Source organism: Lepisosteus platostomus, chromosome 12 (assembly GCF_059453375.1).
Source record: "Lepisosteus platostomus isolate fLepPlt1 chromosome 12, fLepPlt1.hap1, whole genome shotgun sequence".
NCBI lineage: Eukaryota > Metazoa > Chordata > Actinopteri > Semionotiformes > Lepisosteidae > Lepisosteus > Lepisosteus platostomus.
Window position 1 is genome coordinate 38,732,664 of NC_142622.1, and position 25,191 is coordinate 38,757,854.

General features: G+C 34.5%; 1 protein-coding gene across 5 annotated transcripts in view; it reads right to left on the reverse strand.

Moving 5' to 3' along the window:
• Positions 1 to 25,191, reverse strand: part of csmd3b (CUB and Sushi multiple domains 3b) — a 561,056-nt gene that overhangs the window by 70,705 nt on the left and 465,160 nt on the right. For 3 of the 5 annotated variants that reach the window (XM_088601884.1, XM_088601882.1, XM_088601880.1), the window contains 10 exons: positions 23,850 to 23,919; positions 19,647 to 19,763; positions 18,901 to 19,110; positions 18,313 to 18,501; positions 13,700 to 13,877; positions 9,944 to 10,089; positions 6,661 to 6,741; positions 2,107 to 2,220; positions 1,131 to 1,319; positions 544 to 702 (listed from right to left, as the gene is read on the reverse strand). In XM_088601884.1, coding sequence (XP_088458010.1) covers positions 544 to 702; positions 1,131 to 1,319; positions 2,107 to 2,220; positions 6,661 to 6,741; positions 9,944 to 10,089; positions 13,700 to 13,877; positions 18,313 to 18,501; positions 18,901 to 19,110; positions 19,647 to 19,763; positions 23,850 to 23,919 — 1,453 coding nt within the window. The remainder of the gene's footprint in view (positions 1 to 543; positions 703 to 1,130; positions 1,320 to 2,106; positions 2,221 to 6,660; positions 6,742 to 9,943; positions 10,090 to 13,699; positions 13,878 to 18,312; positions 18,502 to 18,900; positions 19,111 to 19,646; positions 19,764 to 23,849; positions 23,920 to 25,191) is intronic. The other 2 variants (XM_088601883.1, XM_088601881.1) reach the window with 1 other exon arrangement.

Sequence of the window (25,191 nt, forward strand, 5' to 3'; positions counted from 1 at the left end):
CAAATGAAAATCATCGGAATTTAGGATCATTAAACCTGACCTTACTATCTTCATGTCTGAAAGTTTGCAATGGTAAATATTCAGAACTATTTTAAAAATTTACCATAAAAGTACATGTAGACATTTCTTAAACGTTCCGAGGAAATTCAACAAAATGGCTAGGCAGCTTCTAAAACAACCTACCACCTTCATGGGTGCTAAAAAAGTTAGAAATTTCTAATTATACAGTACACTAAGTTGAACTTGGAACCTTAATTGCAATTCCCTATTTCTTTTCATCTTTTATTTCTGCAATTTGAAAATCAGCAAAACATATTGAAGGTAAAGAAAAATATGATTTTTTAATGGTGTGTTTCATTGTACAAAAATAGCAGCTAAAATGGTCAACAACTAAAAAAGGTACATGCAAATATCTTAAAGTTTCATGCTTAGCTATTAGTGCCATTCGCAGAGCAATATCAGCTAGTTCATTCATCATTGCATGCCAGTTGGTATTGAAAAAATAAAATGCAATTAAAATATATTTATTAAATGGATACATACTTTGATACTCACCAACATATCTGATACGGAACCCCTTCTTATTTGTCCCATGGTCTGCAGACCAGCGAAGAAACAGTTGGTGCCCAGTTGTTGTAATATTAAAAGGAGAAGGATAATCCCCACTGAGTGTAGCCAGTGTTGGGCTGTGAATGTTTGGCCCTTAATAGAGTGAAAAAAAAAATGAATTCCTTTATTGACTGAAATGGAGCGAGTAAGAAGGTGCACTGAAAGTTGCTATGAATTTTACATTACATACGTAAGCTCTGCTTTAAGTTTGGGCAGAATTATCACTTCAAAAAACAAATGGCCAGAGTATGTCTGTCAGATGTAAGCCCAGACCCCAAGGAAAGATGCATAAACATACTTTTCTATCTCAAAGTTCACAAGACTTTTTTTGAGGTAAACATTTTAATGTATGACATATCTTGTCACATCTGCTTTTTGGAGAGTATTATAACTTGTAACCATTTGAGGGAAAAAAAATCTACATTTCTGAAAGCTGGCTACACAGTGTATTAGTATCTTTAGTCCTAAAACTAATTACTTCAGGAAAGGTTCAGTGTGTGAAAAAAGATTAAGAGCAGTACCATCAAAAACTTCAAGAATGTCAAATTCTCTCTCTGTCTGGAAGAACTCAAAGTACAGGGAGATGTTGTATCCTTTCTCCACGGTGATACTCCAAGCACACATCTGAAGGTTAGGGTAGCTGTCAGGGTAACCAGGACTTAGTATGACTCCCGTGGAATCAAACCGCATATCATTGGCAGGGCACTGCACTGTAAGGATAGCACACATAAACCACATATTATTACTATTGTTATATAAATTCTTCTGTAGAACTAATTTCATCTGCTCTAATGGTGCAATAACATCACACCTAGTCATTCAAAACTGTTTGAAAGCTCAATATCATTTTACATATTCAATTTTATATTAGTATGCCATGGTGATTTCATTGAAGTGCAATACAGAATGCACTTTGTTATCTGGATGTCACATTAATTCCAAATAACAATATATCAATATATCATTTTTAATTTTTCATTTCTTAGAAAGTTCAGTCTTTCTTTAGTTTTTGTCTTATATTTTTGTGTATCACAGTGGTAAGCATTGCTGACTCACAGTGCTAAGGCACTGAGTTTAATTCCTTGGGGGCATTGAGTTTGTACATGTTGTTTGTTTCACTGGGTGATGGTTTCCTCCAACTGTCCAAAGACATGCTGGTAGGTTAATTGGCTTTTGGGAAAACAGGCCCTGGAGAAAGTATGTGCAAGTTTCTGTTTGTGTGTGCCCTGTCATGGACTGGCGTCCCAACCAGGATGTATCCTCCCTTGTGTCCATTACATGCTGGAATAAACTCCAGTTCTCCCACAACCCTGTATAGGATAAAGTGGTTAGAAAATGGATGGATGCATTGAATTTTGTGGATGATACAAAGAGGGAAAAGTAAATGAAACGAGAAAGTACAATAAAATATATTGCAAAATATGTCACAAGCTCAAATAGAAAATGAATACCAAATAAATCCAAATAAATTCTGTACAAATTAATTCAAATACCAACCTTGGCAAGTTGGAGGTGGCCCATCCATCTGTAAGCGCTCCCCGAGTCGGCATGTTAGAATTTCATTCCCAACTAGAGTAAATCCTGGTAGACACCGGTACTTGATGATATCTCCTGTTGGGTAATTAGAGTGAAAATGTTTTGTGAAAGTACATCACTAGATATCTGGCTTTAATTATGCTATTAGCTAATTACAAGGAAACAAAAAACTACATATACTAGTAACGGATATGTATCAAAGGGTCAGGTCTTGGTTTAATGCTGAGGAAAATTACAAGTGTAATCAAAAGCAAAATCATTATAATATTAGGGAAGCAAATACCACTGAAAATTATCATTAAGATTTAATCCAAAGAATACAAAAATTAATCTGTCACTTCTGGGGCTAATGTTTTTATTTTTTATTCATTTGCCATTTCTCCTTACTTCACCCATTTTACTTTAATAATGCTAGATTAAAAAAGAAATGATGTGTAGAGCTTAGCTTTTTACTGTATAAACTGTTATGTTTGTTTTAGAAAGCATTAGTGAAAAGGCACAATCGTATTGTTTTGTCTTACTTCATCATCTACCCACTGCCTTTAGGTGAGATACATAAAACTGTAAATACAGATGTAGCCATCTAGAATGCGCATCATAATCTATGTTAGCGGAAAGCACATTGAAATATACTGTACTACGGTACTGTTCAGCATTCTGAATTCAGCCCTCCACTCCACAGATCCATAGGTGGCACTACAGTTGCATTAGATGCTGCTTAGACTAATAATCATGTCTTGAAAATGTCTTTTATATGTTATAAAATTATATAAAATACACTATTTTATAATGAAATGTGACTATTTTTTTCTGAAAAAAATTGCCATGAATATAGCCTGGGTCAAAACTTAGTTTTGTATTGTGCCTGATTTAGCAGAAAACAATTAATTTCATGGAGCGAATATAAACTAATCAAAACTGAAAGTGTTAATATTGCAATTTGTCTATATATTATTGAGGTACAGTGTGCACGACTGAAAACATTTTAATATCAATTAGTGTTCGCTTACAAAATAGTGGTGTATTTTAAATAATGACATCTAGATAAAGGCAGTCTGCAAGAACAAAGCTAACAGTATAGTAGATGTACTGTGTGTACAGTGCCTTGCGAAAGTATTCGGCCCCCTTGAACTTTTCAACCTTTTGCCACATTTCAGGCTTCAAACATAAAGATATAAATTTTTTATTTTATGTGAAGAATCACCAACAAGTGGGACACAATTGTGAAGTGGAACGAAATCTATTGGATTTTTGAAACTTTTTTAACTAATAAAAAAATGAAAAGTGGGGCGTGCAAAATTATTCGGCCCCTTTACTTTCAGTGCAGCAAACTCACTCCAGAAGTTCAGCGAGGATCTCTGAATGATCCAATGTTGTCCTAAATGACTGATGGTGATAAATAGAATCCACCTGTGTGTAATCAAGTCTCTGTATAAATGCACCTGCTCTGTGATAGTCTCAAGGTTCTGTTGAAAGCGCAGAGAGCATCATGAAGACCAAGGAACACACCAGGCAGGTCCGTAATACTGTTGTGGAGAAGTTTAAAGCCGGATTTGGATACAAAAAGATTTCCCAAGCTTCAAACATCCCAAGGAGCACTGTGCAAGCGATCATCTTGAAATGGAAGGAGTATCAGACCACTGCAAATCTACCAAGACCTGGCCGTCCCTCTAAACTTTCAGCTCAGACAAGGAGAAGACTGATCAGAGATGCAGCCAAGAGGCCCATGATCACTCTGGATGAACTGCAGAGAACTACAGCTGAGGTGGGAGAGTCTGTCCATAGGACAACAATCAGTCTTACACTGCACAAATCTGGCCTTTATGGAAGAGTGGCAAGAAGAAAGCCATTTCTCAAAGATATCCATAAAAAGTCTCGTCTAAAGTTTGCCACAAGCCACCTGGGAGACACCCCAAACATGTGGAAGAAGGTGCTCTGGTCAGATGAAACCAAAATCGAACTTTTTGGCCACAATGCAAAACGATATGTTTGGCGTAAAAGCAACACAGCTCATCACCCTCAACACACCATCCCCACTGTCAAACATGGTGGTGGCAGCATCATGGTTTGGGCCTGCTTTTCTTCAGCAGGGACAGGGAAGATGGTTAAAATTGAGGGGAAGATGGATGCAGCCAAATACAGGACCATTCTGGATGAAAACCTGTTGGAGTCTGCAAAAGACCTGAAACTGGGACGGAGATTTATCTTCCAACAAGACAATGATCCCAAACATACAGCAAAATCTACAAAGGAATGGTTCACAAATAAACGTATCCAGGTGTTTGAATGGCCAAGTCAAAGTCCAGACCTGAATCCAATCGAGAATCTGTGGAAAGAGCTGAAAACTGCTGTTCACAAACGCTCTCCATCCAACCTCACTGAGCTCGAGCTGTTTTGCAAGGAAGAATGGGCAAGAATTTCAGTCTCTCGATGTGCAAAACTGATAGAGACATACCCCAAGCGACTTGCAGCTGTAATCGCAGCAAAAGGTGGCTCTACAAAGTATTAACGCAAAGGGGCCGAATAATTTTGCACGCCCCACTTTTCATTTTTTTATTAGTTAAAAAAGTTTCAAAAATCCAATAGATTTCGTTTCACTTCACAATTGTGTCCCACTTGTTGGTGATTCTTCACATAAAATAAAAAATTTATATCTTTATGTTTGAAGCCTGAAATGTGGCAAAAGGTTGAAAAGTTCAAGGGGGCCGAATACTTTCGCAAGGCACTGTATATCTGTTGATATTAAATATAAAACTATATTTTTTATATTTATAAAACAATATTAAACTACACACTATGAAGGAGACACTGCCTGTTCTATTTGAAATAGATGCTTTAAAAATAAAAAAACAAAGATATTTTTGAAATGTATTGTTAAATCATTGCCGCTCACAAAAAATGTCATTTAAAATACAAAAAGTATTGTAATTACTTGTCTTTTGTCTTGGTCTTTTCTGTCCAACAAAGTAGTCTAATATACAATTAAGCTTACAAAATAGCATGACTGAAAAGCAGTGAAACGGTAGTGATAACTTCATAACAATAAATAATTTCTGAAGTTCAGGAAAAATGTGCTTGTCACCAAATGAGATACACCATAGCCAGTTAGTGGCTGCCCAGCTCAGGGAAGCATTTCGCACAAATGTTCGTCACTATTTGTATTGGGGACATACCAGATAGTAAACTGAAAATAACATATTTTTATTTAAAAATCTTCAGATATTAAAATGCGTTGCCTGCAATGAACTGAGTTTAGAAAAACCAGCAGAATGTCCTGATTTGGGAGACAGCACACACACACAGTCATGCCGAGGAGCTAAGAAGCCGGAAGGAGATGACACTTCAAACTCGAATTATAAGGACAGTAAATACATTGCGTGGTTGTAAACTGCTCCAAAGACAAACAGCTGGCTTTACAGCATAAGGAGCTTTTGGTCTGGGCTTCTTCATGCATCAAGGACCGTAAAAGGGTTGCAGCCCACCTCCAGTTCCCCCCACTGCGAGGAGACAATGCAACCATCAAGGTGCAAGAAGTCTCGTATGTCGAGGGTGATTTGTGATTTGTTTCACAGCCATCACCGTATCATTTGTGTACCTTTTTCATTTTTGAGACACGCTATTTCACATGCCAATAACTTTGCATCACCTGGCAGTTTTACAAAGTAGCGCAGTCCTGCATCTCATTTTTTGAAAAAATAAGGAAAGCCATGACAAGTTGCTGTCCGTGATAGCGCCGAGTTTACCATGGTATACCAACTCACACCTCTTGTATCCTAGATGGCTCCATCTGTATCACAAGACTCATAAAGAGTATCTCTCTTTAGTCTATCCACTGGTTTATTGCATTATAAATGAGTGTATATTCCCATAGGACTGCCAGATGTGACCATGCCCAAGTTGCCATTACATAAACAGATAGAGACCATTTCATAGCCATCTGTTTACTGTGCTATAAGAATCCATCTTTGTTACCATAAAGGCATACCTCATTTGTATCCCATAGCAACAGGATATGCAGGTTATGTCTAACTATGTTGAGGGACGCATGTTTCTGTATGTGTTCTTATTGCTTTTCAAAAACATTTTTCAAAACATCTGCTGAGAGAATACCTTTACAGCAGAGAAACTAGGTAGCTGAGACAGACAAGAAAAAAGGCTAAGGCTTTGCAAGGAACAGACACTCTTTCAGTTTTCCAAACTGACAATTTCAAAAAGAGAAAGAGAAAAATTAAGAAAAAAAACAATAATAATAAAGTGAAAGTGGATTAAAGTGTGTTTAACCAACCTGAAACAAAACAAAGTAATCAAGATAGTGTTTAAAAGCCACCTACTTCAGATAAATAAAAGGAAGAGGAAAAATACAATTTTTAAGATCAGATTAAGATCAAATGATGAGAAAATTGACAGTTCTAAAGCATAAAAATACTTTTGTAAAATATTCTATCCAATATAGAGGCAATTTACATGGTATTCTATTACTGTAACTAAAAGATATGACAGAAAAATACACATTACCTATCTCAAACTCGTCATCATCAGTCAGTACTTCTGCATTTGCAACAGCAGGAGGAGGCTGACACACTCGCAGTTGATAAGCTAGATAAAGCAAAAAAATGTAAGTTCTGGAGCTAAACACAGGGACCTAGCACTGTGACACATCAACTCTAACCAATGCACCATAGTCTCGCCCTCCAAAATATCTTTTTTAAATATTTTAAAGTTGTATTTCTGGAACTTTTTCGCTCTGGAGTACACAAAACTTTTACCTATATTTTCACAAGCCCCAAATATTACGCAATTTTAATTTAGGTAAACAAGTCTAGGACTTCTGCTAAAGTGTCTGCAAAACTACCCCTTATCATTGATTGAGTACACTTATAGTGTATACAATACAAAAAAACAATAGGAAGAAAAATCCATTAGTTTTTGTATGACACAATCAAATAATAACACTTCTATAAAATGATAAACACTGGTTCTGCACATTATTTTATTAATAACGTTTGTATAATTAAGTGAGTAAGCAAAGTAGAAAACTAGTTATTTAGTATAGCAGCAGTCTTCAATTCAAGGGTTTGAGAGCAAGCTCTAGTCCACTTCAGATTTTACTAGTTTTTTCAATAGTAGTTTACTACTTAAACTCTCTTACACATTTTTTAGTGAATTATAAGATGTAATTGTTACCTAACAAGCAGGTAAGTGAATTAACTAAAATGAAAGCAAGAGATACATTTAACAATCTAGTTATATATAACACTCTAATGGCATAGACCTAAATGCAGATGTTCTTCCATTGAAATACATTGACCCTCTGGGATGGCTATGGACATACCTACTGTATCTCTGAGGATTTCAAGTTCTTCAATCAAATCCCTTCACAATTTACTCCATTCCTTAAAATGGTAAGTTCCTTTAAACTGTCATGTATAGATTTATTTCTGTTGTATAGCGATTATATGAATATTTGATTTAAGTATTCACAACAAGCAAAGTTATGGAGAAGGTTTATTTCATATCATAATTAATCTGTAAACAGTTCAGCTATCTTCAATGAAACCTCCAAATCACTGCTGGCAAGTTTCATTTAATTAGATCCATTATCATACTGATCAATGAATTTAACAATAATATACAGTATATCTTGTGTTAGTAAACGACAAACTGTAATTATGCTATCTTTATGTGTAGAAATCAACGTATGGCATTGGAAGACATCATTTTTAGAAATTATATCATAAAGATTTTCAACTCTTCCTTTCTTTGTGGAACAAAAACAAAACTTTTAGCATCACAACAAGTCTTCCACAATGCATGCATAAAACCGAATTTCAAATGATTTTTGCAATACAAACTAGGTTGGCATAATATCAAACACGCAACAAACCAAATATGTTTTAGTAAACATCCAAGTTTACTAAATGAAAATTAAGACAAAAGATATCTGTTTGGGAAAGTAATATGTTTTAATTTGCATATGATCGTAACAGTGCAGTAATCTTTCTTTCCTGAATTGTATAGCAATTTCTTCCATATATTCTCTAACACTTTCAAGACACATACACAAACATATATAACTATGGAATGCATACATAATATATATGTTATATATTGCTTTTGCTTCACAGTGTCTTAATGAGAATGAGTTTTCAAACTGCATGGTGAATGGTGAACCTTTTAAGTAACCTTTAAGTAAAGGCTTTCCATTTTTTTCTTGTTAAAACATATTACTTTTTTCATGCCACTTTAATTCTTTGAAAACAATATATGAAGATTTTTTTTCCTTTCCCTTCCTTAATGTTGTCTTTACATTATTTGATGTTCCTGTCCTGAACTTTATTTGGAAGCATGACCTTTCACTCTGTAACTATGGGTTGTGAATATACAGAATCACCTCCCCACCGTGTTTTGCTATTGGCAAAACTTATGGCTTTTTGAGTCCTACTTACTTCTTCAAACACTATACTTTTCTTTCATTTCGTTTGCCAAAATTCTTCTCCTCTAGGGTGCAATGTTCCAGAGCAAACATAAGTCCAGCTTTGAGGTTTGTTGTGTTAAATATTATTGAAGGAATAAACCATTTTTGTCCCAAGCCAAGGGCACATACTTAAGATATCTTGACTTTCTTAATGCCTTTGCAGAAAAATGTTTGAGAATGTGAAATCATCCATATCTTTAAAAAAAATTATATAACCTTTCCTTGTAAAAAATACCAAGGTCCAAATACATTCTTCCAGTCACTGCTAAAAATTACATGATTCCAAAAAAACTTTCCAACAACAAAAAAATACTAAAACATGTATACTCACAAATGGGTAACTAACAATGAATAAAATACATTAGTGGGAATGGAATCAGTAATCACTGCACTTGCATGTGAATGTTTTATTTTTCAGTGAATAATTTAATCAGAACAAATCAATAACATCATTTTAACAGTGAACTCAGATTTAAGAAGGGTGGTAAATCATAATTCCTTACACGCAAATTCTCTATTCAGTTTTAGACTACAATAAATGTAGTGTATTGTCTGGCTGTTTGATAGCAACATAGTGGCACTGATATGAAGGTATTTTCATGATGAAGGATATACAGTTGATAGCTCAGGTGTTTTGCCTTGATATCTTTTTTATACTAGAATTCATCGTGCATGTTTGAAGAAGGGTAATCCATGCGCTTTTTAGTCTTTGTATCCATACAAGTGTAACTAAGCAAAATTAAATTAAACTGAGGTGTATCTTATTTTATTTTAGTATGTTCTTGATGCACAACTCAAATGGCTCGTGAAATATATGAAGAGTTTATAAGAACTAATGATAATAATAAAAAATTATCACAGCAACTCAAGATAAAGCATACTGTATGTGATCAGTCAATATATAAAGTTCTATTGTAACAAACCCATTATATTTAACAATTAAATCTAAGTGACTATTGACTTTGTGTTCCTCATCATTAACAAAATGTGTTCCTTTCTATACATCCTTAGAGATAAAGGGCTACCATTTATATTACAAACATACAGATTTATCAGGTTTATCTATTAATTTAAAACACAATGGTTAAAACATCAGTTGAAGATTGCCAAAGAATTGTATTGTTGCATAAAGAAGGAAAACTGAGTAAAAAGAAGAGAACAATGACAAGTGTTAGTAGAATAGCAGTGTACTATTGTACACTACTGTATGTAATGCAGGTTCCTATACAGTCACTAATTGATCAACTGAAAACTGGAAAGTTATCAAAAAGAGGAGTATAATAAAATGAAGCTCACTTAACCCAATATTCATTCGATACCCACCATGATAACTCAGAACAAAAAATCCACTTCCACTAAAATCACTGTGAAATTTGATGAGGATTTGATTTGATGTGGTGTAGACTGATTCTAATGCTGTATTTCCACTGAACTGTCCAATCTGTGGAGAGTTTTGATCTGGTCCATCCCTAAAGTGAGAAAAACAACAAAATGGAATTTTAAGCAGCAGTTACACAAATAATAGGAAATGATTGTGTTTTTTTTTGTTCAGAACAGCCTTTTGAACCTTTTGATTTTCAAACCAACTTACCACTATAATTACAACTCCGTACACATTTCACTTTCACAGCAGCCTGAGAGAGATTGCGATAATATGTATGCATCACTGAGCCCAGAGTGCGCACTGAAGAGCAATTGTATACTGCTGTTTGGAGATTTGACACAGTACACATAGAACATCACATGCATCCAGGCAGCTCATCAGCAATAGGGGTTGCTAGTGCCGTGCGAGACATAGATTCCCCAGCTGTCTCCATTTCACCTAACTGGTAGCACTTATTTGATTGGATGTATCTCCCTGGAAAGCTAGAACCAAGGTCCACTATTGACATAACCCTGTGATTTATCCCATAGACTCAAAGGAGACTTTATTTACATAAAATACAAAGGGCCCATTGTAATAGTTTTCCACAATAGGACATTTCCTATTATTCTAAGGCAAGACAACAAATTATTAAATCAGGAATTACAGACATACCCCAATGTAACTGCAAATAAGACAGCGTTTATAGATATGTTTAGCTTTTAGCTGTTTGGCTTGAGGAATGACAACCTGGCCATATGGACAAGGTAGTCAGAGCCCCCTGTGATACACCAAAGGGTTACTGCATTGGCAGCATTGATGGGTATGATGGAGTGGTATCAGCATGACAAGCTCTGTGATAGAATGGTCTAGGTGGAACATACTGATAGTGAGCTGAGATTGGTGGGAATTCGGGATTTGCCTTTCTCCATCAATCCCATATATAATCTCCAATTAAATATTCCTCAGATGAAAGAAAAACAAATGTAATAAAAGAATGGAGTGTATTTGTCATTAAACAAGGACACTTTACTGGGAGAAATCATATCCACTGGGATGACATGATCTGAATATCCAAACTCCTGAAGAGGATAGCCAAAATCACACCCATGTTCCATTTCATTCACAGCACACAAGCTACAACCAAGAGACAAACAATAAAGTTTAGGTACACATTCAGGACAAAGAAATGTCATGTACTTATGAGGATTGTGTTTTTAAATAGAGTGACAAGAAATTACTTTGTGAAGCCACCAGCCTGATGAGCATTATAGGACTCAATGTATTCCTTTAACTTTTGACCACTTCACAAGCTCTGCTGACAGGCAATAATGTGATTTCAACCTATGTAGGACATGCATTATTTAGGTGTTGTGGCCAGTGTATCACACACAGGAAATCTGATGGACTCCAAACACCATTAATAAGTAAATATACCCTCTGGAGAAACAAAGGGAAATTGGGACTTAGTTGTCCAGTGCACATTTAAATTAGATACAAGCTTATTTTCCATTCAGGGGTGCTATTCAATTCCTACTCTTGGATGGATCATACAGCTTCAGAGAATATTACAGAAGAGAAGCATTTAATGAAATACGTATCTGATGAGAAATGTGACAAATGTGAAATTCATTGTGTCCACTCTTGCTTTAGTGGAACTAACCTGAAGAATGACTTCCTGAACCATGCTCACAATGATTTCTAACGTAATCACTGCTTGCTTCAATAGACACTTTTCAATGAGGGCCATGCATGTGAAATAAAAAGAACAAAGACCCTATTTGTTGTACAGGGGCAGTTTGCTCATGCAGCATGAGATTATTATGTCACATTCCACAAAAGCAAAGAATCAAAACACATTCATAATGCACTTCATTTTATGTAGAAAATCTTGTTTGTTTGGATGCATCATGCAATAACATTATCAATAACACATAAGAGCACAACTTTCTTAAAAATTTAATACGCAGTAAAATTCATATTACTCATTCATGATTGATGTGAACTTCCTTAAAAATACTTATTTTGTTAATATATTCAAGACATTGTACTCCATTTATTCTTAAACCTATCTTAAGAAGAAATGTCTAGGTTCTTCTGTCACCTAAGAAAAAATGCAATCAAACTTGTGTTGACCATCTACATTTGTCACTAGAAAAGCTGTAGGAAATCCATCTGCCATTTTGTACTTTTCTGAAGCACATACTTGAATAGAAATAGGCAGCAACTGTGCAGGAAAAAATTCTGATCTCATTCTAATAAAAGGGCAGAAGCATTTCTGCTGTGAATAAAGTGAAGGATCGAGCTGACAAAATATTCCACAGTGTCGTTTTTCCTCAGAGTTAGATATATATTTCAGAAATGGCACATATCAGATGGCAGTATAGATACACAATGCTTCTATTTGACATCAAGCAGAGCTCAAACAGAGCTTTACCACAGCAATTAAAGAGATTATTTCAATTGCTTGAAAGTGTCTTTTCCAGCAACTAAATGTTAATCTTGAAACACCTTGAAAGCTGACATGAAAGATTAGTCCTAAACTTTAGAAAGCTAGCATTCATTTCATGCATTAATAATATATAAAGTATTTCTCCACTGCGGCCTTTTAAAATTGATTTGAAACATATAATAGGACTTTCTTTAAAGCTGAAATGGCCAGAACCGTTGCCATGGTAACTAAAGGGAGGACGCAACTAATTAACTACCCATTTTGATAGATCATCGGGGAGGATTAACTCAGTGTAACACATCGCTGTGTGTTTATTATCTCCAGCTCAGACTGTTCACAGATTTTAGGCCCAGTCACAATAATTAAAAAGCAGATTTTGTTTCCTGAAGCAAGCTGGTTAGCAAGAACAAAGCATGAGCAGATTTTTACAATTCAAAAGATTTTCAGGAAAGCAAAGATAGTATGGACTAAACGAATAGGTATCAGCATGTTAAATCAGATATATAAAACATAACCCAATACAGTATGCTATGTATTAATTCATGTAGTATTACATTTATATGTTCATAAACTGTAGCATTGCATTATCTATTAAGCAGGCATTTGAAAAACAATGGGCATTTTACTGGTCATTTAAAAAAAAAACAATATATAAATATATAAAAATACAGACTATTTACTTAGGGAAGTGGCCAAATTACTGTACATCAGTTCTAAAACCAAGGCATTTTAGAAATCTTAGATTAAAATACTTATGGCACGAAAATATCTAAAAAGTTAGGGATTTAATCTTTTGTGCACTCACAAATTAATGTGCATACTTTATTTTGGAACAAGTAATAGGTTTATTCCATGCTGAAAAAAAAGAAAAAAGAAAACACAACGTTTCAGCCGTGGAGCCTTCTTCAGGTGTGAGTTTCTTTCTCTTTTCTTTTGTCTTTTTTTTCTTTTCTTTTTTTTCAGCATGGAATAAACCTATTGCTTGTTCCTTTGCAGCCTACGCATGCTGACACAGCTACCCACCATATTTATTTTGATTACCCATCAGGAGATATCAAAGGTACACAGCAATTGTCAAGCTAATTCATTAAGAATTTAAAAATGAACAAGAAATGTTTGACAAATTACAAACTGTTTTTTTTCTGAGGTTTCCATCAACATTAAGGAATTGTAAATGCGTGTTTTTTTAGTATGCGATTAAAAAAAGACTTGATCTTGGCATACCAATGAAATAACAATGAAAAAAAGAGAGGCAACTACTTACCATACAGTGATAAAGTCATAAATGGGCTCTGTTTGTAAGACTGTGAAGTTTATATATATGCCATTTCCGGGTGGAACTCTGACATTCCAAATGCAGTCTTGGAAGTTTGGATACTCATCAGGATGTCCAGGTGAATAAATGGTACCATTCATTGCTGTAATATTTCCCCCACAGAGAGCTTTGGTGCAAATACAGAAAATGTATTGTTAGAAGTCATTTGAACATTTCCTTTTATTATCCTCATTGTAAACGCTGAAAACAAAAACGTCCCTCTGAATCTCCTTTGTCTTATTTCAACCATCTCACTTGGACTTGGACTTCTGAAAAAAGTAGAAGTTCATGCTTTAAAAGGGGACATTTATCAGTTTTCATCCTCTAAAACATATGAGCTTTTATAATGCACTTTGTAAGCTATTGTGCTTTGCATTTGTATTATTTTCTTCTGTGCCTTCAAATATGTTCTTAAATATAAAATTAACTGCGTTTTGCTAATTGTAACCTTTGTTTGCTGTAGTGGATAGAGCAAAGAGATGTATGTACATACAGTTTATTATATACACACACATTGGGTACACACATACAGTAAAATAGCATTCAAGATCATAGGAAAATGTTTGAGATGTAGTGTGCCTGTTAAGTCCAAAAAGTAACACTTACAAAGAACATGCAGTCAAACTGACTATGGTTACAGTGTCTTTAATCTCTGTCACCTACAATTTTTATAGCATTCAAGAACACAGGAAAACGTTTGAGACCATCCCATTCCTTTTATCCCTGTTCCCTGTTATCTCATTGTGATGTGATGCTAATGTACTGCAGCTATGCACCTCATACTTTGAAATCTGGAAAAGAAGATACGTTTTTATGAAATACTGTATATTTCTCTTCCTGTTTTCTACTTTAACCAAAAATATAATGAAAGAAATCTTAGTAGATCGAACAACAACAACCCTCATTCTTCTTTCATACTTTCTTCCATTGTGAATCCCAAGGTCCCCTTGAGAGCACTGTGCTGTAAATGCCTCCTAGCTAGTGCTCCCATCTCTTACAAATTCTCCAGCAAGAAGTTCAAAGTAATGGGTTTTGAACTGATTTAATTGGCATCTTTTGAGAATGCCAATTTACTGTATACTATGTAATCCCCAATAGTTTGCACCACCTATTTGATCCTTACCGTCTTGTCAAAAATCTGTACATGATCATTTTATGTAAATCTTTGTCATCCACTCAATGTTATGTCACAGTTTCTGTGGAGTAATTTAGAGTTTTTGTTCTTGTGTTTTCCTTGTGCTTCTAGTATATTTCTAATAGATTTTAGTAATGGAGTGTTTCCTCACTGTTTCTTGCAACTTTTCTGTTCTCATAAGATCTAATGATGACCAAACAGGTACTGTAAGCCAGTGGTGGCCTTTTATAAATTTCCTGCCCAAACGTTCCCTAGTTTCCAATGGCAGTGCTCTGGTGTAGGTGTATCTTATTACAGAAGGATCCTCATTACCCCATAAACCTAAACCTGTCTTCTACAAACCAATCCATTAGCCACATGTATAATCCCTGTACTGCCTCTTGCTTCCCTGAGCTTGCACTTGACACCTGTAGAGATCTAAGAAGCTCATTGCAGACCTTCTGCTCTAACAGTATCTAACAGTATCTTTAAACTCTAAATCTGTACATTTGTCTTGCAGAATTGTCAGCCTACCCTTTCCTACATAAGCCTATTCACATAGGGAGGTCTTTGTGCGCCAGGCAGGAAACAGATTATACGAGGACTCCCTTTTGCTTTGGAACACTACATCGTCTACTAAATGAATGTCTCAGTTTCACTCCTTCCCTTTTAATCTAGAATGGGCTTCTGAGTTACCGAGAGCCCTTCAATTGTCCCTTTTCCTCCAGTCTATTAGTACCCAGATCCATCTCCAGTAAAGCTGTGAATCTGTTGGACATGGCACACACCAGGTATACAATACAGTGAATCTGTGGTTTCTGGAGTTCCCTTTCACTTCTAAAAATAGTGTAAAATGTAGTAAATCTTACAATTTTAGAGGTTAAAAAATCTCACTTTAAATGCAGCTCAAATATTACATTAATGCAATATCTCAATTCATTCTTTCATTGTATTGCTATAGTACTTTCCATTGCAAGTGTTTTACATTTAGGAGGAACTGACTTCCTCCTACCAATGATGGGTGTCTTGAAGTATGAGCAATTGCTTTACTTTATTTATGAAAATAAGGGGAAACATTTTTTAGGAATGCCAGACTATGCATGGATTTGCTTTAATGATCACATAGTGCATACAAATGCTTTATTCGCATCCATGTCCTCTAAAATCTTAAGAAAATCTTTAACAATAACAGAATTTTAATGACTAAAAAATAAGAACATAACAGCTTTTAATAGTATTTCTGCTGAACCTAGAACTAATATAACCATAGACATATTTTATATAACATTTTATTTAGAACACCATAATAAATATTGTTACCAATACAGGGGGTTAAGAAAATATAATACTGAGAGGGATAATCAATAATTAAGATAAATAATTATAACCCCCAAATTGTATAGATACAGTATGCCAAGAATATACCAGAGCAGTTGATATACTTTACAGTAGTTAGAGGCACAACAGTTCTTTTAAATCTGGCACACTTCTGGAAGAGAAAAACTGGAGGATACTATATGACAGGCAACTACAGTCTTTTATCCTATGTTTCTGTACTGTTCAATTCAATTTAATGAGGTTTATGACTTTTAATGATTTACCAAGAAGTTAATTAACTAAGGTAAACTAGGAAATTCGTTTTGATCAATGTCTTTCAGACCACCTGCAGCTCAGCAAACACTTCAGCTCCTACTCCTTGCTTTGAAGCCTAGAGAACTGCAAATGTTGATACTGGTTAGATGTTGACCCCTCATCTAGCTGTAACAATATTAAAGCCTATTTTAAAACAATCCCAGCTTAAACTGACACTTTTAAATCTACAGTCAAAAGTGTTTTAACATCTACTGTATATACAACCCCTGAATTTTTAGACTGAAATGAATTGTGTGGATTTTAAAGTAATTGGAAGATTACATTTCACTTGTTATTATTTTGTACATGTTGTGAAGACAAGTTTGCAAAGGGGATTGCCATTCCTTTAGGCTTCAGAATTCAATACCTAACTGTAGTGCCTGATGAAATGTCATTCCTAAGGAGAAAAGATACAAATATAAAAAAAAACTAATACAAAAATATATTTTAGGAAAAACATCTAGCTTCATATGAAGAAAAGAAGTCAATACTGCAAAATCTAAGTAGCACTGACTAAAAACACATTTAAGAAATTGAGTACAGTACTTTCAAACTGTTCAATAGCTTTTAGTAACCTAAAGAGCAAGACAAGTTGAATAATTTCTTCTTTTATTACTCTTATGTTCTTAGCTTTGGTGGTGGGGGGGGGGGGATAATCTCTGAAGTTCTTAATATAATTATTTTTATTCTATTATGTTCTATTTTTGTTTTCAGATACATCATATACAGCAATTTACTTTCTAAAGGGGCAGACAACTGTTGAATGTGTTGTTTCAAGTTTCAAATCTTAAATTTGGTCTATACACTTTATGTCTTTATGGAAAAAGGATTTTCAGACAAATCCCCATAGCATTAAGAGTGGGCTGCTGAGCACAAAAGTATTACAAGAGAGAAAATGAATCCTGTGATGCACAGTAGCTAACAACATTATGGGAATAATTTATAAATGTGTAGTTGCTTGTAGTGAACTACAACAAATGAAAAGAAGAGGTGAAAGTAAGTAAAATATTGCTTTATTTTGAGTATTTTTGAACTATGTTTATCTAAAATCATCACCATTTAGAAAAATGTTACCTGGGCATTTTCGTGATAGCATTTTTGTCACAGCATGCGTAGCTGTATTTGATGAAAAAGAGCAGATCCTAACATGCTGGCAGAAAATGTATTGAATAATACTTATAAATGAACTAATTGGTCTTTTGTTTAAGCCATTTGTTTTGCCATTGGAATGCACAGCAGTTGTTTGACATTGACTGCTGTTTATTTTCAAAGACTTCTATTTCAACTTATTTTGATTTTCAAACTATTGTAGAATAAAAAGAACATTCATATTTTGATTTTTCTTTCTCAGTGCTTGTTTCTCATTGTATAGTTTCATCTGGTCATTCATACAGCAAATACTTCAAAGGAGATACTGTATGTTTCAGTAATGATAGAAGTTGCATTATTGATATTTTGACACTATACCCCAAGGAGGACATTAGAGTCTTGGAGTATTGCAGGACCTGGTAGTTTTACAGAAAAAAAGGTCTTTGACCTTTGATCTGCTTTTCACAATTGCAGTTCTGGTGACTTGGGAAATTTGAATTTCAATGCTCTTTGTCAGGCTTAGCCTTTAGAAGTCAATACCTGATTGTAGTGCTAAGCATATACACTTAGCACTACAATCAGGTATTGAATTCCACAGACTTAGTATTTAAAATCTTTAAAAATAAACCTTGATAAAATTACTGCCTTGTGGTAAGTGTTTGTATTCTTTGTGAGTTTGTAATACTCTTTATAAAATCAGAAGAGAAGAAAGAAGATAGATTCATACCTTCACATCTAGGTAGAGGATAGTTCCAGTTCCTGCTGATCCCATGGAGACATGTTAATGCTGCCTCTCCAATCAGGGAATAACCAGGAAGACACTCAAAGGATATGGTCATTCCTACACTGAAGTCATTTCCAATCACAATTCCATTTCGGAAAGGGCGGGGGTCAGGACAGCTTTGCAACTGGTAAGCTGCAGAATTAGCAAATGTTATCAATGTTAAAAAAAAAAACCTTCAGTGTATTTATGAACATCCATGTCAAAAACATAAATTTAAAAGTCTCCCACTTCTGTTGTGTTTAAGACTTCTGCAAAGGTTCTGATCAACTGTTGCAGTGGAAAATAACAACTCCTTATGTGTGTATTTACTTGTGAATTTAGATTTTATCCTGGCTATGAGACGTCTTGACAAAAATGAGTATATAGGAAGAAATAAAAAAAGAAATATCCCATTGCATTTTCTATAGTGCTTTCATTGGTACTGTTTTACATATTGGAGGAACTGATGGGTGTCATGAACTGTTGCATGCTGAATATACTTTAAACAGCACGCAGAGCCACAAGAGAAAGAATGATATACTCAAAACTGACCTTGATATATGATGTGAAATCCCTGTTTGCTCTGAGAATGGTCACTGTGGAAATAAAAGCTGGTTTCGTGGGTGGTGCTGAAAAGGGAATCTGGCACTTGAGGCCCACTGAACCTGTCAATCACGGTGCCTGTCTCTGACAATCCACTCCGTATCTCTAAATAATCATGGATAGCTTCGGTGGAGAAATTCAGAAACTGGAGATGAATACCTGGGGAATAATGGTACATGCAGTATAAGAAGAAAAATAGGAGGAAGTTACTGTAAGCTTTCTGATTTCTCCAGCACTATTTATGAAATATGTTTATCAACTGATTCAATTAATTTGTCTATCCAAATCTGCTCGCATTTGTACCCATTTATACATCAGAGCACCTTACTGAAACAATCTGAATTAATTACATCCTTCAAAGATAGAACAGCAGTGCTCTACCTGGGACTTTAGCTTTAGATAAATGTCCAGGGCCCTAACTACTACGCCATAAAATTCCTTTAATTGCCTTATGTTTTATCATATAATGTTTCTTATTAAACTGTCATTTATAACCTCCTGCACTTCATTGTATCTAGATAATAAGATTTTGACTTTAACCACCTAAATCCTGGGATCACCTAGCTTCTGAAATCTGGTCAGTTGATCCCTGACATAATTATATTACCAGTGTATGTGGTTGTACAGTATATATGCTGATAACATGCATTCAGTAAATGTAGTTTTCTAAATATACATGCATATACAGTACATACCAAAACCAATAGGAAGTTTTACAGTCCATGTGCAGTCTAAGCCACTTGGGTAGTTGCCAGGATACCCAGGACTTAAAATGACACCACTGAATTCAGTCATTGAGCCTCCACACTGGGCTGTGTAGAAAATTACAGAAATATTGTAAATATTATTATTGCATAATACTGTAAATGGACCAAAAAGCCTATTTTACTATTTCTTTCAAAGCTGACTGAAGTGAATGTGGAAATTAGAGGACATTTGCTCTCAACACTTTTTCTGATGCAGTGCAAAGAGAGAAAAAATGTTACAAAGCAACTGTCTTGTTCTGGTGGGAATATTCAGCACTGCTTATCTGCCAGAACTACCAATACACAATATGAACCAAAGTACTGTACATAATGAAACACCAGTCTTCACAACAGTTATGTTTAAAATGTTAACTATGAAAAAGTTCCTGAATGAACAAAAAACATGTCAGAATCCAAAAAAGATTTTGAATGCCACAGACAGGAAGTACACAAGTTTAATAAGCGAATCCTTAAAACAGCGCACTCATCTACTAATGTGCCTACATACCGTGGTTACTTATTTTATGCTGTAATTTATTAATAACCCAAACATTTATGCTTAATAATTTAACTGGAAAGGGAGCTGAGATGAAAAGTAAATGCTTTCTTCTGGCAAGGTGTTGTAGTTTTCAATTAAATTTTCTCCCTTATGTACTTGAAGTGAAGTACATATTTTGAATTTTTCATCGATAGAAGATTCCCAGCGATGATGTGCCTTGCCTGCATTTAGTTGCATGATTTGATAACAACGCTTTTAGGAATCTTCATATAATGTTTGATACAAAGTTAAAAAACTAGAATAATAAGTATTAGGGCTTGTTGCATTGTATGTGACCTAACTAAGAAGTTACTGTTGATGATATGTAAGCAACTTAAAAAAAAGAAAAATCTCTTGAGTTACAGGTTCAAAATTAGTGGAGCTGTGTATCTGATACAGTAAAGTATTTCATGTGTGAATTAGCTGCCCACTGAAATGAATGTAGAGTTCATGTTATCATGTTAATGATAGTTGTCGTATTTAATCAAATATCCATCCATTGCATTCTACATGACCTAGTGAGGGTCATTGTGTTCAGCAAAGATATAAAGGAGAAAAAGTCAACTGGAACAGCTGGGCTCTGAAGGATATGAGACATTGAAAATTTCAGGACATTGCTGCTTGCAATTCTATTTTGATTGTGATGAACATAACAATGATAATGATGTCATTTTATATGTACAGTATTTTTTTTATAGTTCAGGTGGGTAGGCATACAGGTGGGCATGTATTTTATATATCATTTTAATAATTAACAACAATGTTTTTTGTCTTTATATGACTTGAATGGCAGGATAAATGAAACAGAAAAACAAGGGTTGTGTAATATTTTCTATAATTAAATTATGAATTACATTTGATTGTGATGAACATAATGATGATAATGATGTCATTTTATATGTACGAATTTAAATATCATTTTAATAATTAACAACAGTTTTTTTTTGCCTTAATATGACTTGAATGGCAGGATAAAGGAAACAGAAACACAAGGGTTGTGCAATATTTTATATTATTAAAGACCACTGTCATTGTCAACAGGCCGAATGAAGGTCCACCACAGTGTCTATGCAATGAGGTGTATTTCATATTTAATTTCAATAATCATTATGGAACCTAAAACCTTTTTGCAATGGTGCCAAACAAATCTGCATACACCTTTCTAGTGCTGTGGTGAAGAAATCTCTCATCAGTACACTACCACAGGTTTGTCTGCAAAGCAGAAAACTGAACAGCTATTGAGCTTTATAATCATTCATACTATTATGCTGCAGAATTAATCTGTTTTTTATTTTTATTTTTATGTGCTTGTATTTTTTATCCATTTAAAATTTGCCCTGCCACTTAGGCTCCGATTTGTGATCATGCAGTTGGCATCAGCTTGCTTCTTTGTCTGCTTGCTGTTCTATAAATAAGCTTTTTTTTCCAAAAGTAATTTTCAGGCCATTTCGTTTCTCTCCTTCATGCTAAGGGGAAGACAGGAGATGGAAAGAACCTCACTACATCAATAAAATGTGACCATGAAATCAAATTTAAATTTGTTATTACATTTCAAAACTTCATAATACAGTTATAAAAACATTGTTAGAATGATGAAAACAATACTCATTTGCAGAACTTTAAAGGTTAAAAGGAATGCTATTTTTGCATTATGGTATATACAGTACTTGGGAGGAAATAGTCAGTGGGCTCAATTCACTTCACAATTCTAGTGATACCGTTTTTTCTTCAGGGTTCAGTAGTTCCATTGGAGGAAATAATTTTGACTCTCTTTGGCTATCATATTGGTCACTTGTACAGAATGGTACAAGTGCCATAAAATGTGTCTTCAAGCAAACACTAAACCAGGGGAAGCTTAATATAAAATATGAAGAGAATTCTACAAGACCATTCTGTATATAAATGTTACAGAACACATTCAGTTGGTGCTAGCAGCTATTGTCCAGGTTCAATAAGGCTTCATCATCTGTTTAACAAAAGATGATGAAATGAGTGCTCACAGATTTAATGGTGTTATGTGTTTAAAAGATATCTATTGGCATGAGGTTTGTGGATGATTTGGTTCAATGCATGAAATGGGAGGCTGTTTAGTCAGTGGGATCAGAGGTTGCAGCAATGACTTGAATTCAGCATAAAACAGAGACAAAGAAGAAAAAATTAAATGTGACATGGGAACAAATGTGAATTTAAAAAAAAGTATACAGACAAGTGGGAATCCTTTGATCAGAATTGAATTTTGAAAGTGTTCACTTGGAAGGTACAGTATAAAGAGCTGGTCCCACAGGTCATCTAGTTAGTACAAGCAAATGTTCAAATGATCTGTTCAGGAAAAACATTTTTGACAATTTGGGGATAAACTCTTGCCATTGAAAAACTAAAAGTCAGAAAGAATTTAAATCATCTATGCCATCTGCAATACTACAACAAAAATGAAAACCACAGAAACAAAATGAAGGTGGCCTATGACAATTTGCTTTTCAACACAAATCAAAGAACTTATTTGATGGGAGCAGAGTTCCAGATGTATTTTGTATGTGAAAATTGAGGTAGACCAAAGAACAGTTCAAGAAGACACACTTTCAGTCTAAAATGAAGAATATGGCAGTCTTTAATGGGAGTATTGCACTTATTTTTTCTTCCATTAAATACTAGTTGTTGCTTCAATTGCTAAATATACTTACAAATATATAACATTTAGACAAGCTCTGAGGTATATACTGCTAATGTTTTATTATTTTTATTTAACATTTAATGATTTGTCTTAAAAAATACTTCTAAGTGTTGTTTTATTAAAGATGTATATCTGTAAGCAGAGGGTTTTTAAATTATTCATCAGTGTAATTTAGCTCTTCAAGATTTACAGCTGGACTGCATTGAAGTAGTTGCCTTAGGATACAGAAACAGAGAGCTGTTACCTAGTTCCTTGCTTCCTTAAGATTGTGCTACACTATCTCCATTTGCAAGAAGAAATGGAGTTCCATTTTGGTTTAAGTGCTCATTTGCATACTGAAACTCAAGTCTTGAAGAAAAAAGCAATACTGTAGGTCATTCCACCATTTAAATATCTAAAATATCTACCTCTAAATTTCTAAATGTCTGCTGTTTTCATTACCAAAATGACAGTTGTTCCTTATTATTTTAAAAATTAAAATTCAAAATTCATGACAAAACCTAAACCATTAGTAGCCTCTATTGAATTACTACTATTAAAAATAGCTATTTGTTAATTTGTTTTCTATGAAATGTTTCCATTTCCCAAGTTTAGCTTTATGCAAATATTTTTTCTCCTCATCAGCCATAAATTCTTAAAATGCAAATGGAGTATTAAAAAAAAAAATCAAAGAAATGCTAATGACATAACACTGCAAATGTTAGAAACCTGTGCAGAATAGTGCTTCCAAAACTGCTTTGCAGTGTAAATTATAATTTGTCATTGTGTTGAGATTGGCAATCAGGTACGCTTTTGTCATGACTGTGACCAAAATATGTCCCTTACTTTGTCTAAGTTATAATCCTTTACGCAAGCATCAGTAACAACAACACAAACCAGAATGGTTAGAACAATTCACCTCTTACCTTTGCCAACAACATATCAACACTAGCACATACTGTACCTAAACAAAGTGGAACAGGGTAATTCCATCTTCTTACAGGTCCAGGCATACAGGTTATATAGGTATTTCCCTTAAAATAAAAAAAAAATAAAAACATCATTTAAATAGTTATGAAATTATCCCAATCAAATCATTTTAGAATATCTTCAAAAATACTATTATACATTATTTGTACTAATTTCAGTGGCATTTGTCTTTTTCAAAGTAGATTTTCAAGTTACAGTTACAGTTTTCTACATTTCCAACAAAGTGAGCTTCTGGATAGACTCCTGGCCAAAACTAAGGTAAATCCAGCTGTCATGGTACATGCTGGAACAAATCATATACTTACTGTAGGTTAAGGTAGATACTATAAAGATTTAGCTAAAACACAAAAATAGGAACAGAATATCTACTGCTCTTTTCTCAGAAATTCTACCTGTAACAAATGCGTGACCAGGAAAATGGAACCTGTACAAACAGGACACGATGCTCTTGAATTGGAGGAGTGCCCATATGTTTAGGAAGCATATGCATAGATTAGTTGAGGAATATTAAAACTAAAATACGTGGTACATGAGCTCCATTTCTTATGGAATAATGAAAGTTCAGGGCAACAGTAAAAACAAACCGAATAATCCAACCATTTGGAAAAGCTTGTACCTAAATGTTAGAAGCATTAACTATTAAATGCTTAAAATGTCAAAGTTACTGCATAAACAGGTAACAATGACATTACAGGAAAAACGGAATTCTGGCTAAGTGTGGTTTGGATTAATATAAAGTAATCATTATAGTTTTTCAGAAAGTCAAGCAGAAGAGAAGGGGTAAAGGTATGGGACAACATTCTAAAAATAACCTGCTAGCTACAAAACTGAATCAAAAGGGTACAGGCAGTTTCGAATCTACAGTATATGGGCCAACCAAGGCCAACTACATGTAGTCCAAGATGTAAAAATAGAAACGAAGCACACTGAGCAAAAGGTACAGTTGGAAAAAAAAGAGAACAGCAGTAATAGAAGATAAAGAAATCACAAACCTGCTAAATGAACATTTCATACAGGTTTTTACAAAAGTTGACTTTAATAACATGCCCCATGTTATAGGAGGCACTCTATCAGTATTGGATAATTTCAGTATAACTGACACTGAAGTTCTACAGGGGCTGGTACAGCTTAAAGCCAATAAATCATCAGTGGCTTATGGCATGTCTCCAGGCGTACTTAAGGAAATGAGGGATGCTATTCATAGGCCCTTAGCTAGTATGTTTCAGCTCTCATTAAGCCCGGGAGCTGTACCCACAAATTGGAGAACTGTAAATGTAATGTCAGTTCATAAGAAGGAGAATAGAACTGAAATGGGA